Source organism: Solea solea, chromosome 4 (assembly GCF_958295425.1).
Source record: "Solea solea chromosome 4, fSolSol10.1, whole genome shotgun sequence".
NCBI classification, from domain to species: Eukaryota; Metazoa; Chordata; class Actinopteri; order Pleuronectiformes; family Soleidae; genus Solea; species Solea solea.
This window is the reverse complement of record NC_081137.1, coordinates 5,793,973-5,808,685: the sequence shown is the minus strand read 5'-3', so window position 1 is coordinate 5,808,685 and position 14,713 is coordinate 5,793,973. Positions and strand designations below refer to the sequence as shown.

At 39.2% G+C, this 14,713-nt stretch overlaps 2 protein-coding genes across 3 annotated transcripts; both read left to right on the top strand.

Moving 5' to 3' along the window:
- arr3a (arrestin 3a, retinal (X-arrestin)) lies at nt 1–8,070 on the top strand. 2 transcript variants are annotated; one of them, XM_058626620.1, is made up of 18 exons: nt 1–74; nt 1,841–1,875; nt 2,765–2,795; nt 2,881–2,941; nt 3,018–3,062; nt 3,152–3,342; nt 3,613–3,672; nt 3,765–3,841; nt 3,947–4,082; nt 5,033–5,117; nt 5,197–5,269; nt 5,357–5,494; nt 5,632–5,712; nt 5,807–5,830; nt 5,915–5,964; nt 7,089–7,101; nt 7,201–7,231; nt 7,643–8,070. In XM_058626620.1, the coding sequence occupies exons 2-16, from the start codon at nt 1,868–1,870 to the stop codon at nt 7,091–7,093; spliced, it is 1,065 nt and encodes a 354-aa protein (XP_058482603.1). In that variant the 5' UTR covers nt 1–74; nt 1,841–1,867; the 3' UTR covers nt 7,094–7,101; nt 7,201–7,231; nt 7,643–8,070. The 2 variants fall into 2 exon arrangements, with proteins under 2 accessions (XP_058482603.1, XP_058482604.1); XM_058626621.1 differs by having other exon boundaries at nt 3–74; nt 1,844–1,875.
- A 766-nt stretch (nt 8,071–8,836) lies between these two features.
- On the top strand, nt 8,837–13,816 carry znrd2 (zinc ribbon domain containing 2). The gene is made up of 4 exons (XM_058626626.1): nt 8,837–8,991; nt 10,099–10,250; nt 12,337–12,421; nt 12,548–13,816. Exons 1-4 carry the CDS (start codon nt 8,976–8,978, stop codon nt 12,982–12,984), a joined length of 690 nt encoding a protein of 229 aa, XP_058482609.1. The 5' UTR covers nt 8,837–8,975; the 3' UTR covers nt 12,985–13,816.
- The last annotated feature ends 897 nt before the right edge of the window (nt 13,817–14,713 follow it).

The following is a 14,713-nucleotide window of genomic DNA, read 5'->3' as shown; positions in this document are numbered from 1 at the left end:
AGAAGGCAGATCAGCCATTGCGGACCACACTCTCAACTTCACCTGGCACAATCAAGATCACTGACAGCTGAAAGGTAAGCCTCATATATATATATATATATATATATATATATATATATGTATATATACATAGAAAGCAATAAGAAAATGTCACTTGGGACAGGATAATGTGTTACCATGTTACTGAATTCTAACAATTAAAAAAACTGGCATTTAATATTCAATTTTAAATCATGTAACATTCAGCAACATTCTCTGCTCTGAAACACAGTTGCTGGCCAGAGGAGCACACACTTTAGTGAGATATGTAAACACTCCGGTATCAAAACTCCTGTCCAGCATTTTGGTTGCAGTTGAGCGACATACTGTACACAAACCCCTCAGCTCTCTGTCTCCCTCCTTCTCCATCAGTGGTACTGCAGCCTCACATCAGAGAGTCCTCTACTTCATTTCCTAAAATAATAGATAAATAAATAGATAGATAAAGTGGCAGAGCTCTTCTTTTTGTGTTGAGGTGAGACACATCTCAGCTAGCAAAGTAGGAAACCACTGATAAAGCACACTGAGGGTTTTTTATATTGTTACAGCCTTTGATGTAAATGTTTTCAGTCTTAACTCCATGATTCTTTACCCTAGATTTCTTCAGCCTCTATGTTTTTTAATAATATGTCATGTGTGAGGAGGAGAATGTTGTTTGAAAGATAACCAAAAGTTATGTTACACCGTAAGCGTCTGTCGCTATGTTGACAGAGTCTCCTGAGGGATTATGAAGTCAGTTTTTGTCACAGATGAATGTGCATGGTGCATATTATGGGAAAGTCATTATATCATCCTAAGCATAAGAAGTAGAGGGGAACTGTCTTGTGGGACTTTGCATAAAAAGCAGCATAAACTATTCATCGTGATTTAACAGTTAAAAAACGCTCTGATGTAGCACAACTCAACTGTTTAAGTGCATGCAGATACAAACTCGGAGGATAAAGTGGTTTTATTTCATTTTGAGTTGTGCTGAATTACAATTAAAGTGGAAAACTGAGTGGGAGGAGTGTAGTTGTTGGAAGAATGAAGGAAAATGAAGGAAGGATTTAGATTACTTGGATTATTTACATTGCAAACAGATAACAAATGATGTTATTTATTGTTACAGTTTATACAATCAGATTAATTATACATATACAGTATATTTATATATATGTATACATACTGTATATATATACATATATGTATATATATATATATATATATATATATATATATATATATACATATATATATATGTTTAGAAAATGTAATGGGAAAAGAAAATGCACAATTTTCATTTGATTTACAAGACCAGATGAATGTGTTTTGAAGCATTTGGAGGTCAATATTGTGCAGAGCCACATCACCACTGGCGGTCTTAGCTCCATTTCTGGTGTAATCCTTGTTATAGAACCACTGTATAGTGGGGCAACACCTAGGACTTACCATCTCTCAGAATACCACTGCAAGTAACTGAATGGGTTTCATCACTTTGAATGTCCTTGAATAGCTCACTCCAGCGACAGTATTAGCATCGCTCAGGGGAACACAGAGTGACATAATCATGAGTGCCATGTAAAGCTGCCCAGCAGTTTGATGGCGTGACGGCTGCATGTGCTGGATGGTGGTGGCAGTTTGCAGCTCCAGAGAAACAGATAACAGCTTCGGCTCAGGAGCCTTAACACTGTTGGTGTAATCTTATCACTGTGGATTAACCTTCCGTACCCTCGGAACAAAAAGCATCACTCCGGCTGCAATGGCTTAATGACAAAGTTTGACTTGATGCTATGAATTCCTGAGTTTTGTTCTTCTCTCCCAGCAGAAAGCTTCTGAGGATTCTTCCGAGATGGCAAAGTGAGTACCACTTTTAAATGAATACTCGGTATCGCTGCTGTGCTGGACACAGGAAGTGATACATGTCATGTCTCTAGTAACAGGTAACAAGTATGACTGAAAGCACAATGAAGCGCTCATAAGGAGCTCCAGAAGTAAATTCTGCTGCACCAGTTTATTAAACACTTCTTGCCCAATCCTGCTCCAGTGCTGCTGCTGTACACACACAAATGCTCCCTCAGTCAGGTCTGATAGTCTTGCTTCACAGTGCCCATTTTCAGATAAAACAAATAATGTTACTGTTCCGAGCTGACTTACTGCAGAAAAGATAGAATTGTGTGTTTTGTGTCGTTATTGTGCAGCATCTTCCAAACTGGATATTTTCCAAAAAAAGAGCTGAAATAGTGACATACAAGCCTGTTTAAAACCTAATTTGAAGAACTTAATTGCAGGGACTGATGGAGTTCAGCCAACCCCACGTATTTATTAAAGGTCTGTAGAGGCTTACTGATCCGGTAAATGTGGACTCGGATTGTAGCACAGCTAATAAAGCACACTGGGATAACTCTATTTGTGGACCATTTGTGTCTCCGTCACCTGGGTCAGCTTTTCAATCCGGGCATGATGAACTTAAGCTGCTCCACACTTAGGTTTTGCTAACTGGATAAAAGGTAATCAGGGATAAGTGGCCCTTCTGTTGGTTACCAACTTGCTTTACCCACAGAGTCTGGAGCTAATCTTTATTTTTATCTGCTTAGTCCAGACGGTCATCTAGTGCCTCTGCTCTTTAATTGGACACTATCATCACAACACAAACCACAATTGAAGGATGGCCGGATTGAAAGTCTCATGGGAGAGTTTTGATCAAACCCTATATCCTAAAGTGGTTTTGTCTCTTCTGTTTTCATAGGGTTTTCAAGAAGACAAGTGGAAATGGAGGGGTAAGCATACATTTGGTGCTTTCTATTGTGTTTTTCCTCTTGGTTGATTTCTGTACTGATGTTTTCATGTCACTCTGTCTCACAGCTGACCCTCTTCTTGGGGAAGAGAGACTACGTGGATCACATGTCCTCTGTGGACAAAGTTGGTACGCCATCCCGCACGTGCACGTGATTGAGGACAGGTGAATATGACATACTATTCTAACACTGCTGTCTTTACAGATGGTGTGGTGAAACTGGACAAAGCCGATTTTGGAGACAGAAAAGGTAACAAACGTAGCCACAAGGTCATCATTTAAAAAGTCCCCTGGAAATGAAATCCATCATAATGAATCGGCTTTTCTTTGTGGTGACAGTGTTTGTGCAGCTGGCATGTGCCTTCCGTTACGGTAGCGAAGATCTGGACGTGATGGGCCTGTGCTTCAGGAAAGACATCTGGATCCAGCACGTCCAGATCTACCCGGAAGACCACAAGCCCACTCTGAGCCCCATGCACGAGACCCTGATGAAGAAGGCCGGGGACAACGCCGTCCCTTTCTCTTTTGAGGTACACGACGACACTGCATGTTCCAGTTTCTATGACATAAAATAGCTTTTTACAGTTAAAATAATTTATTTATTTTGTGTTTGACATATTTAATATTGAGTCAGCATTTCCAGATCTAGTTCGTCATAATTTCTTGTGTGGTCATAGAAAATCAGCATTTCCCTGAATTGAAAACACTTATACCTCTAAAAATGTGGTTTTATTTGTACGATTTCTTAAACTATTGGAAAATAATCCATATATTGATTGACAATCTGGTTTTCCCTCCAGATTCCCAACAACCTGCCGTGCTCAGTCTCTCTGCAGCCTGGGCCCGATGACAAGGGCAAGGTACTATCTCTTGTTCTTTTGCGAATATCATGAAACTCCAGCGCAGAGGGAATTTAATGATCATTGTTACAGGTTTAACATTTGCTTTGCAGGCGTGTGGTGTCGACTTTGAGGTCAAAACGTACCTGGCCATGGTCAAATGTAGCGCAGATGAGAAGATTCATAAGAAGTGAGAACACCTTCTCTCACTTTCATTTTTCTGAGTGTGAGTGTGACTGATCTGCTGTTAACTGACCTTACCTCTGCTCTCTCTCTCTCTCTCTCTGCCTGACAGGGACACTGCTCGCCTTATCATCCGTAAAGTCCAGTTTGCTCCCTCTCAGGTCGGCCAAGGGCCCAAGGCGGACATCTGCAAGAGCTTCATGATGTCTGACAAGCCTGTACACCTGGAGGCGTCAATGACGAAAGATGTACAGTACAGAACTCTTACTTGACATCTCTTTAAAAACAACATATTACCAGAATTAATTCTAAGCAGAGTATAAATAGATGGAAAGAAAGTGAAGCCAATGTGGAAGTATCTGAAACCTGTATTCCCCTAAATGTCCACCAGGGGAAATGGCTCTACTTGTCCTGAGGAGTTTGTTTATAGTCTAAATCAGTGATTCCCAAAGACTTGTTCGGGACGCACAGATGGGTCATGAGAGAACAAATTTGCTAGGTGTCACACATATAGCTGTAAAATAGTCGCTACGTTGCACAAATTCTTTAAATTTTTACAGAAAGTTTGGGAAACACTGGACTAAATCACGAGTTTCGGATCATCTTCATGATTTTCCCAATGATGCTCGACCACATGTAGCGTCAAACAAACCCATGTTTCCAGAAATCTTTTTGGAACCCTTGATAAGGGACATCCGTTTGATAAACTTAGCAATTTTTTTGGTGTGTTAGCTGAAGCAAAAGGCTGGAAAAACTCTTCCACGTACAGCACAGTACCACCTGTAGACCCTCCTCGTGCTCTCAGGAAGCTCCACCCCTCACTTTTTCCACAACTCCACCCTCTTATCCAAATATGGTTTAGAGGAAAAAAAAATGTGACACTGTCCATACTAATACAAATCAAAAGCTTAAAAGGTCCAAATGTGTAAGAATTAGTGACATCTAATGGTGAGATTCCAGAATGCAACAAAATCGAAGACTCCTCCCCTCATCCCCCTTGTGTTACCATGTTGATCAGGGATCTACAGAGGCTTCCACATACCAGAGATAATCTGCTGTTTCTTCCCTTTTCTTTATCGGATTATGCATATTCTGTCAATTAAGTGTCAATCCAAATGTCTCAGTGGACATTTAAACTGTCCTCGCAGTGCAGTAACGTGTCCGTCATTAACATGCTGTCGTCCTGTTTTGACCGCAGCTCTACTTACACGGTGAAGCGATCCCAATCAAAATCAAAATCAACAACGAGAGCAACAAAACAGTGAAGAACATCAAAGTCACCGGTGGGTAAAAGGATTATCAGAAAACACCTGTGACAAAGTATTTTGTCTCACTCTGTCTTCGTTCTTTGTCCTTTCACAGTTGACCAAACCACAGACATTGTCCTCTACTCAGCGGACAAATACACCAAGACTGTCCTCTCCCAAGAGTTCGGGTGCGTGGACAGACAGAAGGGAACGAGCTGAACAAGGAGGCCGTGACAGGATGAACTCACATTTGTTTGTGTTTTCCTCTCTGATAGAGTGTCGGTGGATCCCAGCGGCACCTACGAGAACACCGTGACCATCACTCCTGTGCTGGCGGAGAACACGGAGAAAAGGGGTTTGGCGCTGGACGGACGGCTGAAGGATGAAGACACTAACTTGGCCTCGTCCACCATGTAAGTTCACAAAATCTACATATGGATTTCCAGTACGTGTAATTCATCGTGTTACTGCTGAAACTTCAGGACAATTTTTATTGAATGACCCTCTAATAAACCCTATAACCCCTTTAAATCATTCCTCTTTACCACAGGCTGCGGAATGTCGATAAAGAGGTGATGGGAATCCTGGTTTCCTACAAGATTAAAATTAACCTCATGGTGGCCGGAGGAGGGTAACGTCTTTTTTTAGCTTTTCTCTCACATGCAAACCTAACTGATGATTAAACTGATTAAAATGACTAATGTGTCCCTCTTGTCTTCATGTAGTCTGCTGGGCGGCCTCACCTCCAGGTGAGCATACCATCTATGACTGATTGTACAGTATCGCAATCTACAAGTCATTTCTATGATTCTGACTGTTGTTTTCTCCTTCAGTGACGTCTCAGTGGAGCTGCCATTGATGCTCATGCACCCTAAGCCTGAAGGTAGGTTTCTATAACAACACAGTAGTTACAGGAAGCTACACTGTTCACTGGTTTTGCCAAATTTAAATGACTGTACAGAGGTTTGGGACTATAAATATAAATGTACACTATATCATAAGGATAAGTCAGTTCATAATTCCAGTTATAGGATCACACAAATTCTATTTTATTTGTATAGCGCCAAATAACAACATACATTATTATACATAACATAGTCCTTTACAGAAACTTTAGCGAAACCTTTACAATATTATAGAGAGAAGAGAACAGTAACTCCCTTTTAACAGGAAGAATTCTCTGACAGCATCTGCATTGACTGGTTGTGGTGAAAGAAAAATCAGGGACAGAAATGGGGGAGATAATAATTTAGAAGCAGCACAAATAAAGTGTAAAACAATAAACAACGCTGCTATCATTTAAAGCAGGAGTTAAATTCTTTAAGATCGTTGTCTCTGTTTGATGGTAAAATAAGTTTCTGTACGTTCATGTGTGGAATGGTTTGTGTAAATAGCAAAAGTAAATGTCCAAATATGAGCCAATATGAAGCATTATTTACATTATGTATTGAATATTGTTGATTTATATTTAGTATGTAAATGAATGTAATATTTTGTAAATAACATGAACATAGCTTATGCATCTTTCTACTCCATTTTAGATTTGTAACTTGTTTAGACTTTTTTTTCTTTTCTTATTGTATTATTTCCAACAGTATGTTCTAAATCAGGGCTCTCAAACTCAAATGACCTGGGGGCCACTGAGTGTCTAGTTTGGTCAGTAAGGGGCCGGTCAAGTGAAAAAAAAAGGCAAACCTTTTGAGGAAAAAGACATTGAAATAATAATATTTATGATGATATATGATATATTATATGATTATGATTACAGTTCACATAATTTCAAAACGGTGGGTTAGGGTTAGGGTTAATAGTTCACAATATAAGTGTATTATTTATGATGCAAAAAACATATCGCATGAAATTGATTGGAGCGCCGCGAGTGTGAGACCTCTGTTTTAAATAAAGCATTCATTCATTCATTCATTCATTCATTATTTGCTGCTCCCATTGTCTCATGTGCTGCCTTTTCTAATGACTATTTCTTGCTCTCTTTTTCCAAATTCCCAGAGTAAAGATCAGTGTAAGTACATCTCTTAGAAATTAAACATGTTTTGTTGTGCAATGTTGTTCTGCCTTTTAACAAATTCATATCATGTTCTATTCTTTTTTTTTTTTACAGTGTCTTGAAAAATAATCCTCCTGTAGTCAAAGTAAGTAAAGTTTTTAGGACACTTTTTTGACATACTTTCCCATTCTATACGACCTTATACTTTATTTACCTTAACGTGCCAGTCACAGAGTTTAAGAGAGAGTTATGATTCAAAATCAAATGAACATGTCATTTATGATGAATATGAGCTACATTTAAAATAAATTAGCCACTTCACATGATAATCATCAATTAATGTTGGTACTTTATGTCTATTTCGTTATATTTATAACATTTGTATTGTATATTTTTCAAGTAAAAGTTAAACCTTTCTTTGATAATATTTAAAAAATTACTAATAATAATTAATAGAACTAATAATTACTATTATGTTGTATTTGACTGGGTGTGTTACACTGTATCAATGAGGACATTAATCAATTGTCTTTTTAATGTATTTTTTTGTTTTCAGAGAGGATGTTACCCTGGAGATTCAGAGGAAACCTGCATAACAACAGGACGACAACAAAGAAGAAGAACAAAGAAGAAGAAGAATGTGATCAGTGAAACTAAAATAAAATCTCTGAGTACATGGAGAGAACGATATTAGTGAGAACTAGTTGTATAGAAATAAATCAGGTAGTGTCTGACCAACGATCTGTGTAGAATCAGAACATAAGCTGAACAATTTAAAAACGAAATCCTCTTCGCCTCATCTTAGATCGTGAGTGAGGAGAGACTGAAGCCTATAAAGTCAGTGTGCTTTGGAATAACGTCATAAACTTGTCTGATATGTTGAATTGTACTTTTTTCCTTTCTGTGAAATGTACCAGTTTTTGTTTTTTGACTTCTTGAGTCAAATATCCCAAAAAACAATAAAATCTTTTAAAAACCAGGACAGCCACAGTGATTGGAATGCAATATTTATCTTTTAATGATTTTCTTTTTAATAATAGTGTTGCACAACTACTACTATCTGTGTTTAGAGAGAAAAATGTCTTATAAGTAAATTATAAATGTCTTATCAGAGGATTGTCAACATATGACTAGATAGGCAAAAAGGAATTCCTTCAGCTTTAGCATTTTTCTTTATTTCTAAGTCAGATACATGAAGATGAGAAGTTTATCAGCCATGTTTGAGTCCAAAACATGGACGATACAATGAAATATTGCGATGTTTTGTGTGGCAATATTATATCGCTTTTGACATAACGAGTATACCTTTTTTTAGCATATCATTTTTTTAACTAATGTTACAAATATACAAACTTTTTTGTGGATTAGCATAAATCAATCATTAGTTATTATAGGTATAGTGCAATATTGTGATAATATTGTATTGTGGTGTTTCTGTGACATTCTCTATGTTTACATAAATGTATGTATGATCATCCAACATTAAACACACTCTTGTGTCCGATTTAGAAAGTCATGTGACACACTCCTTTTCCTCCCATAGGAAATGAATGGAGAGTGCAGATCAAAGACAAGCAAGGCATATTCATAATAGATGCTAATTTCCATAAAATATATGAATAAGCAGGCTTAAATACTTTTTTTAAATTAAATTAGTTGTTTTTTCCATCTACTACTCGGGTCGTAGTTTTAATAGTCAGTGATATTATTAAGTTTGTATAAAAAAGAAGAGTTTAAAATATCATGTCTCGTCAGCTGCGTAACCATGTGGCGTGTACAGGTTTTAGCCACTAGAGGGCCACAGCTCCTCTGCTGTTCGGTTTCTCTGAGCAGCGGCGAAGAAGAAAACTCTGCCGTCATCGCGCACAACGTGTTAGCACCGAAGCAACATGGCTTTGAATGGAGGTCTGTAAAGTATTAACTTGGCTAAATTTGTCATGTATCCCGTTCACTTGTTGCGCCTATGAAGCGACATTTTAGTCGCGCGTACTAAAGGCGATTCCTGACTGCTATTTTAGTCTTTTAAATACGATTTGTCGCTGTGTAAATGTCGCGACCTAAACGCTAGCCCGGCTGCTTTGCTAGCTGTCTCACTGCGGTTAAAGTCGCCAGTGTTCAAAACAATGCTACATGTACGTTATTAATCGCCTAATATGGACTGAAATTCTATAAAATATTCGAGTAACATCGACAAAGTGGTAACAGAGATGTAAATGTGTGTGTTCGAGCTGTGGTGTACTGTTTACAAGTTGTATTTTTTCATAGCAAAAACACTTGAGTTTGGTGAGATTAATGCTACACTACTGTGATTGTGTGAACGCAGCCCCGTTAAAAGCGATAGTTCAGGGGTTTTTCAAGTGTCGTTGTATATAATGTGATGAAGTGAACGTTGACGTTGTCTTGAATACACCCGACAGACAGCGTTATGTTTGCGCTCCCTGTCTTTAGAGCCTCACGGACGTTTGGTGAAAAGCAGGGTTTAGTCACTTGTCAAAAAGCGCACTCTTTAAAATCCACATTAGCGTAAGTGTGCGCTATCATTTATTGTCCATTTATCCCACCCCACCATTAGACGGCCATTTCTGACAGAAAACTAAAACTTGTGTCCATAGAGAAAATTGTTGATTTTACGTCACGGCTCTTAGTAGTTGTTCAACCACTACTCAGTCCACCAGGACGTTGGAATGTGTTATTGTATGAATGTGTTTGAAATCCTCTATTGACATTTCCTTAAGTTAAACACGTTTGCTAAATGAGGTAGCAGTAGACCTGCAGCTCCCATGTCCCCATGAGCTTAAATTGCTGAACTTCTCTATGGACTTTGGTGTGGGTAGATGAGTGGGTTACAGAGTGCCCCAAACTTCAGATTCCTGCTGGAAAAGGTTGTCTCAGCTTGATAAAGCAGGGAAAAACAAACGTAGCATACACTGAGATGGTGGATATGTGAGCTCATACAACCACACTTACTAAACTATCTCTTAGATTAAACAATCTCTTTCTTATTGCTTCCAGATGACGAGGACTTTGAGTGGGAGCCTCCGACAGATGCGGAGTTAAAGGTCATCCATGCTCAACGGGAGCGACAAGATAAAATCAGCAAGCTGATGGGCAACTACCTGCTCAAAGGATACAAGATGCTGGGGGACTGCTGTGACGCGTGTGGGGTGAGTGGATCAAATTTTAAAATTGAAAATAATGATAGAAATCATTTTTGTAAAAGGTACTCAAAGGCACAGCTCTAACAGAATGTGGTATAAAATAAAATCTGTGATATTAATAAAATTAAAATGAAAGTAATCACATTTCAAAAGCTGTGTTTTGAGGGCAGTTTTTCCAAGGTGTTGGGGGCACATGAGGTCAGTGAGGTAGGAGGCAGCGATGTTATAGAGAGACTTGAAAGTGATTAGGAGGATTCTGTGTAGGATTGGAAGGTTTGCAGAGCTGGGGCAATGTAGTGGAGTTCACTAAATCAGAATAACTTTGGAACTTATGGAACTATGGTGCTTACATAAACAAACTAGTAAATAAAACTGCTGCTTTAGTTATTATTTATACCAAAAATAATAACCAAGTAAGATAATAATCTGTGAAATCAGTTAAGTCTATGCAGTGTTTCCCCTATATGCTGCAGAATTTTTAATTTTTTTAAAACGAGGTGGAGAGTGGGCTCAGTCTTGTCACTTTAGAAACTAATGTTATATTATTTTGCGCTGTGGACGCTTCATATCCAGGTCAACCACTAACCAAACGATTTTATTTAGGTTTTAAATAAATCACGAACCTTCACTACATACTGTACATATCATCCAGATATACGTTACTAGTTGATGCAGATGATGCGACGCGCTAAACTCCACTATTCCACTGCGCCGTCTCTCAGCATACACCAAAACGGAGGTAACGTTAGCACCAGGTTTGGAGAAGGGGCAACAAGAAACATTGAGCTTACTTGATAATGTCAGCACAACGATTTTAACAAGCACCGGGTAGATGGCAACCATGAAGCAAACAACACTGATCACGGATTCAGGATCATCATTCACCAAAGGGATAACAGTCGTGCAACTTCACGTGACTATCACACAGTAACGTTATAGCAAATGCAATGATTTGATAGAAATAGCAAGGAAACACATGTCAGCCTTAGGGCTGGAAAGTCCCAGTCGACTGGTCGATTTATGAGTCGATACGTTCTGGTTCGACTCAGATTCTGATAAGTCGACTTTCTTCCGTGTTAATGTCATACAGTCTTTGGTTAATTTGATGTCATCTGGAGGAATGTACCAAGTGCTAATGGGGGTGTTTTCAGAGTACCCCTGTTCCACAGGTAACAGCGTGTCTTCAGAGAACACCCCCCTTGTTTTCAGTATTTTGGATTAGCCCAACCCACAAGAGGCAGATAGATTAAAGTACGTCGGTGGTTTTATTTAATTTGGAGTGTTTCATTTTAGGCAACAGTCAGTCCTCCTCTAAGATCCATGTCAAAGACATCAGCAGTGTGGCAGCATTTTACAAAAATAGATGGCGAGAAAAAAGTCAAATGCAAAGTTTGCCAGCAACAGTTTGCATATCACAGTGCGACTACAAACATGGCAAATCATATAAAAACAGTAAGCTAACTTGTCTGCGTTATGTTGCCCGTCAGTTTTGAGTATGTGAACATATCAGAATTGGAATATTTCAATGTTTTAGTCTAATAATAGTTATATAACTGCAGGTGCACTCGCCCGCAACAATGGCAGCAGTCTATTTGTGTCTCAGCCGTGAAGCTGAGCTCCTCTGTTCAGTCTCACTCTGTGTGAGGACATGCATGAGACAAATCATCGAAATATTCCTCAACAGTTGATATCGCGCTGATATCAACGTAGTATAGTATATAATATAGTATATCTTCGGAAATCATGCGCTATGACATTGCGCAGATGCACGTGATGCAAAACTCCCTGCCCAAACACACCTGATTCAAATGATCAGATAATCAGCATGCGCTGCAGGAGCTTAGTAACGAGCCATTCATTTGAATCAGGTGTGTTGGAGCAGGGGAACATCTAAAACATGCAGGGCAGTGGAGTGCCAGGATAGGATTGAGAAACCCTGGTTTAAGTGAAATCTTAAGAAACAGAACTATTATTTTTTCCCCCATGTGCCTTTTATTTACTGATGGTTGTTAACTCTTGGTGATCCCTGTCTCTCATGTGACCTAGTGTGGAGAACCTTCTGGAGACATGTAACATCTTGTTCTGTTTGCAGACTATTCTTCTCCAGGACAAACAGCAGAAAAACTACTGTGTGTCATGTCAGGAGCTGGACTCTGATATTGACAAGGACAACCCTGGTACACACACACACACACACACACATACGCTCATTTTAAGCATGAACCAGTGGCCATCATTCCTCCATCTTTGCTCCTCTCGCCTTGTTTATTTAATTGTTTGTCTTTTCTCCTTTGTCCTCTCAGCTCTTAACGCACAGGCAGCGTTGTCCCAGGTGAGAGAAGGGCAGCTTGCAGCCCAGTCTCCGGCACCGTCCCAGGTCCCTGAAGTCAACGGAGGCCCCGGCAGCAGCCAGGCAAGCGCTTTAGTTCCTCAGCCCAGACCCGAGCACTGTGAGGGGGCTGCTGCAGGAGGAAGAGCCTCCCTGCTTCCACCTGCCATGCCATCTCCTCCACCTCCTCCTGCCGCTGCAGTCCTGGCACCAGCTCGTCCTCCAGTTAGTCCACAGAGCCCCGCTGCCCGACCTGTGTTGCAAGAAGCTGAGGAGGCTATTCTTACCAAACTTCGTTGGGCCACCACCCAGCTACAGAGCTCAGCCTCCTTAGAGGCAAGCATCCAGCTCTGCAGCCTCATCTCCAGCTGTGCCAACTCTCTGCGCAGCCTCAAGGAGCTCAGCCAGTAATCGCCGTGGACTGGTTGAAACCCTGGAGTGATGGAAATGCTGTTTTTTTAATTTGCCTCTGTCTTGGAATACTGACTCTGGTTCGCTGGTTTGCAGAAACTCCCTTTGAATGAATCCTTGCATTGAGCTGAATTCAAAATTGATCAGGAAGAAAAATGCGTCTGATGGGATGTAAGTGCAGTTTTAGTTACTCCTGAGTCGAGTTGCACCGCAGCAGAAATAGCATATTATGTGGACTCTTAATATGTCCATTTGACTGTTATTGTCAACTTGTAAGTTATGATTTATGATTATAAACACAGGATATTTGTCAAGGCACATTAGTTGTTGGTATTGCTTTAAAATATCTGACTAATAAGAAGTTTGAATAAGGCTTAGTCTGTATTTTACAGATAAATAACAGTAATATTCTGTAAATCTCTAATTCAAAATGGCTTCATGTACCAGATATCTAGGACAGTTTTTTTTTTCTTCTTTGATTGTTCTCTGTTAACATGATGAAACACGCAGATACATTTTTCTATTTGCTGCTCAGTCTGATGCTTGGACAGTCTCCGTTTCACTGGTGGTACAAAGCTTATCGCTGTGTGCAGGCAGTTCTTAGGATTTTATTGTAAATATCTTTGATGCATGGTGGTGTTTATGGTCAGTTTGTTCACTGATGCTCAGATGGGACGAGTACAACGTTCAGAATTAAGACGCCTTGTTGCTTTATTCACGAAAGTCAAATGAGCACTGTTAGACTGCACTTCATATTAGAAAAGTCAAGTTCAGTGTTATTCAAAGCTGTCGGTTTTCTAATGATGTAGCTGAATAAAGCTTTGCCACTTCAGGAGTCCTGCAATGTGTTCATTTCCTCTTTCTGACAAGTTTGTTTGAGCCAAGAAGGAAGTTATTTGACGTTTTATTGAATACTAACTCTGCAGGTGGCCTTTACATTTACACTGGAGGAAGTTTTGGCTCCCCTGTGTTATGACATGTACACAGTCATAGCTGCACCATACTTCCCATTTCTGATAATCAAAGTCTCAGCCTGGACTCATCTGCATGTCAAAGTGTGCCAAACAAGCTAGGTTTACACACTGATTATATAGCAGGTTCACGGTATCCACTTCAAATTAAGTCAGAAATGCCTTGTTAATGTTCCTCATTACCACGTTACACACATTTAATAAGTAATACTAAAATTCTTGTAGGTTTGGCAGAAAACAAAATTAATATACTTCTCGAAACACAAAGGTAACACCCGAATCATACATCAAAAATATTTACTGGTATAAATGTTTGTTTTTGTAATGTAATACCATCAACCAAACCAAAAATACCTGCATTCAGAATTTACATGTGCACTAAAACATTTGATGCAGTACTAAACTTTCACCACTGGAGGGTGGTGTTTGTCTGATGTGTTTCTGGGGGGCATCAGCTGCAGTAAAACTACACTAAATGAGAATTAAGAATCATCTTCAATGAAATAAATACATGGAACCTACAGGGAATTATTTTCTGCGTTATGTTTCAGTAAAAATGCACACAAATAATCCATATTTGTTTGTTTTTTTTAGATTTGGGAATAAGATTTAATGTGGAATAATCGGTGACACCTCAACTCCAAACTCATCTCAAAACAGAGAAGAAATTGCTCATTGTGGGAAATTACATCACACAAATCTCTATTATATATAGAGAGAGAGGTTTATATATATATATACATATATATATATATAGT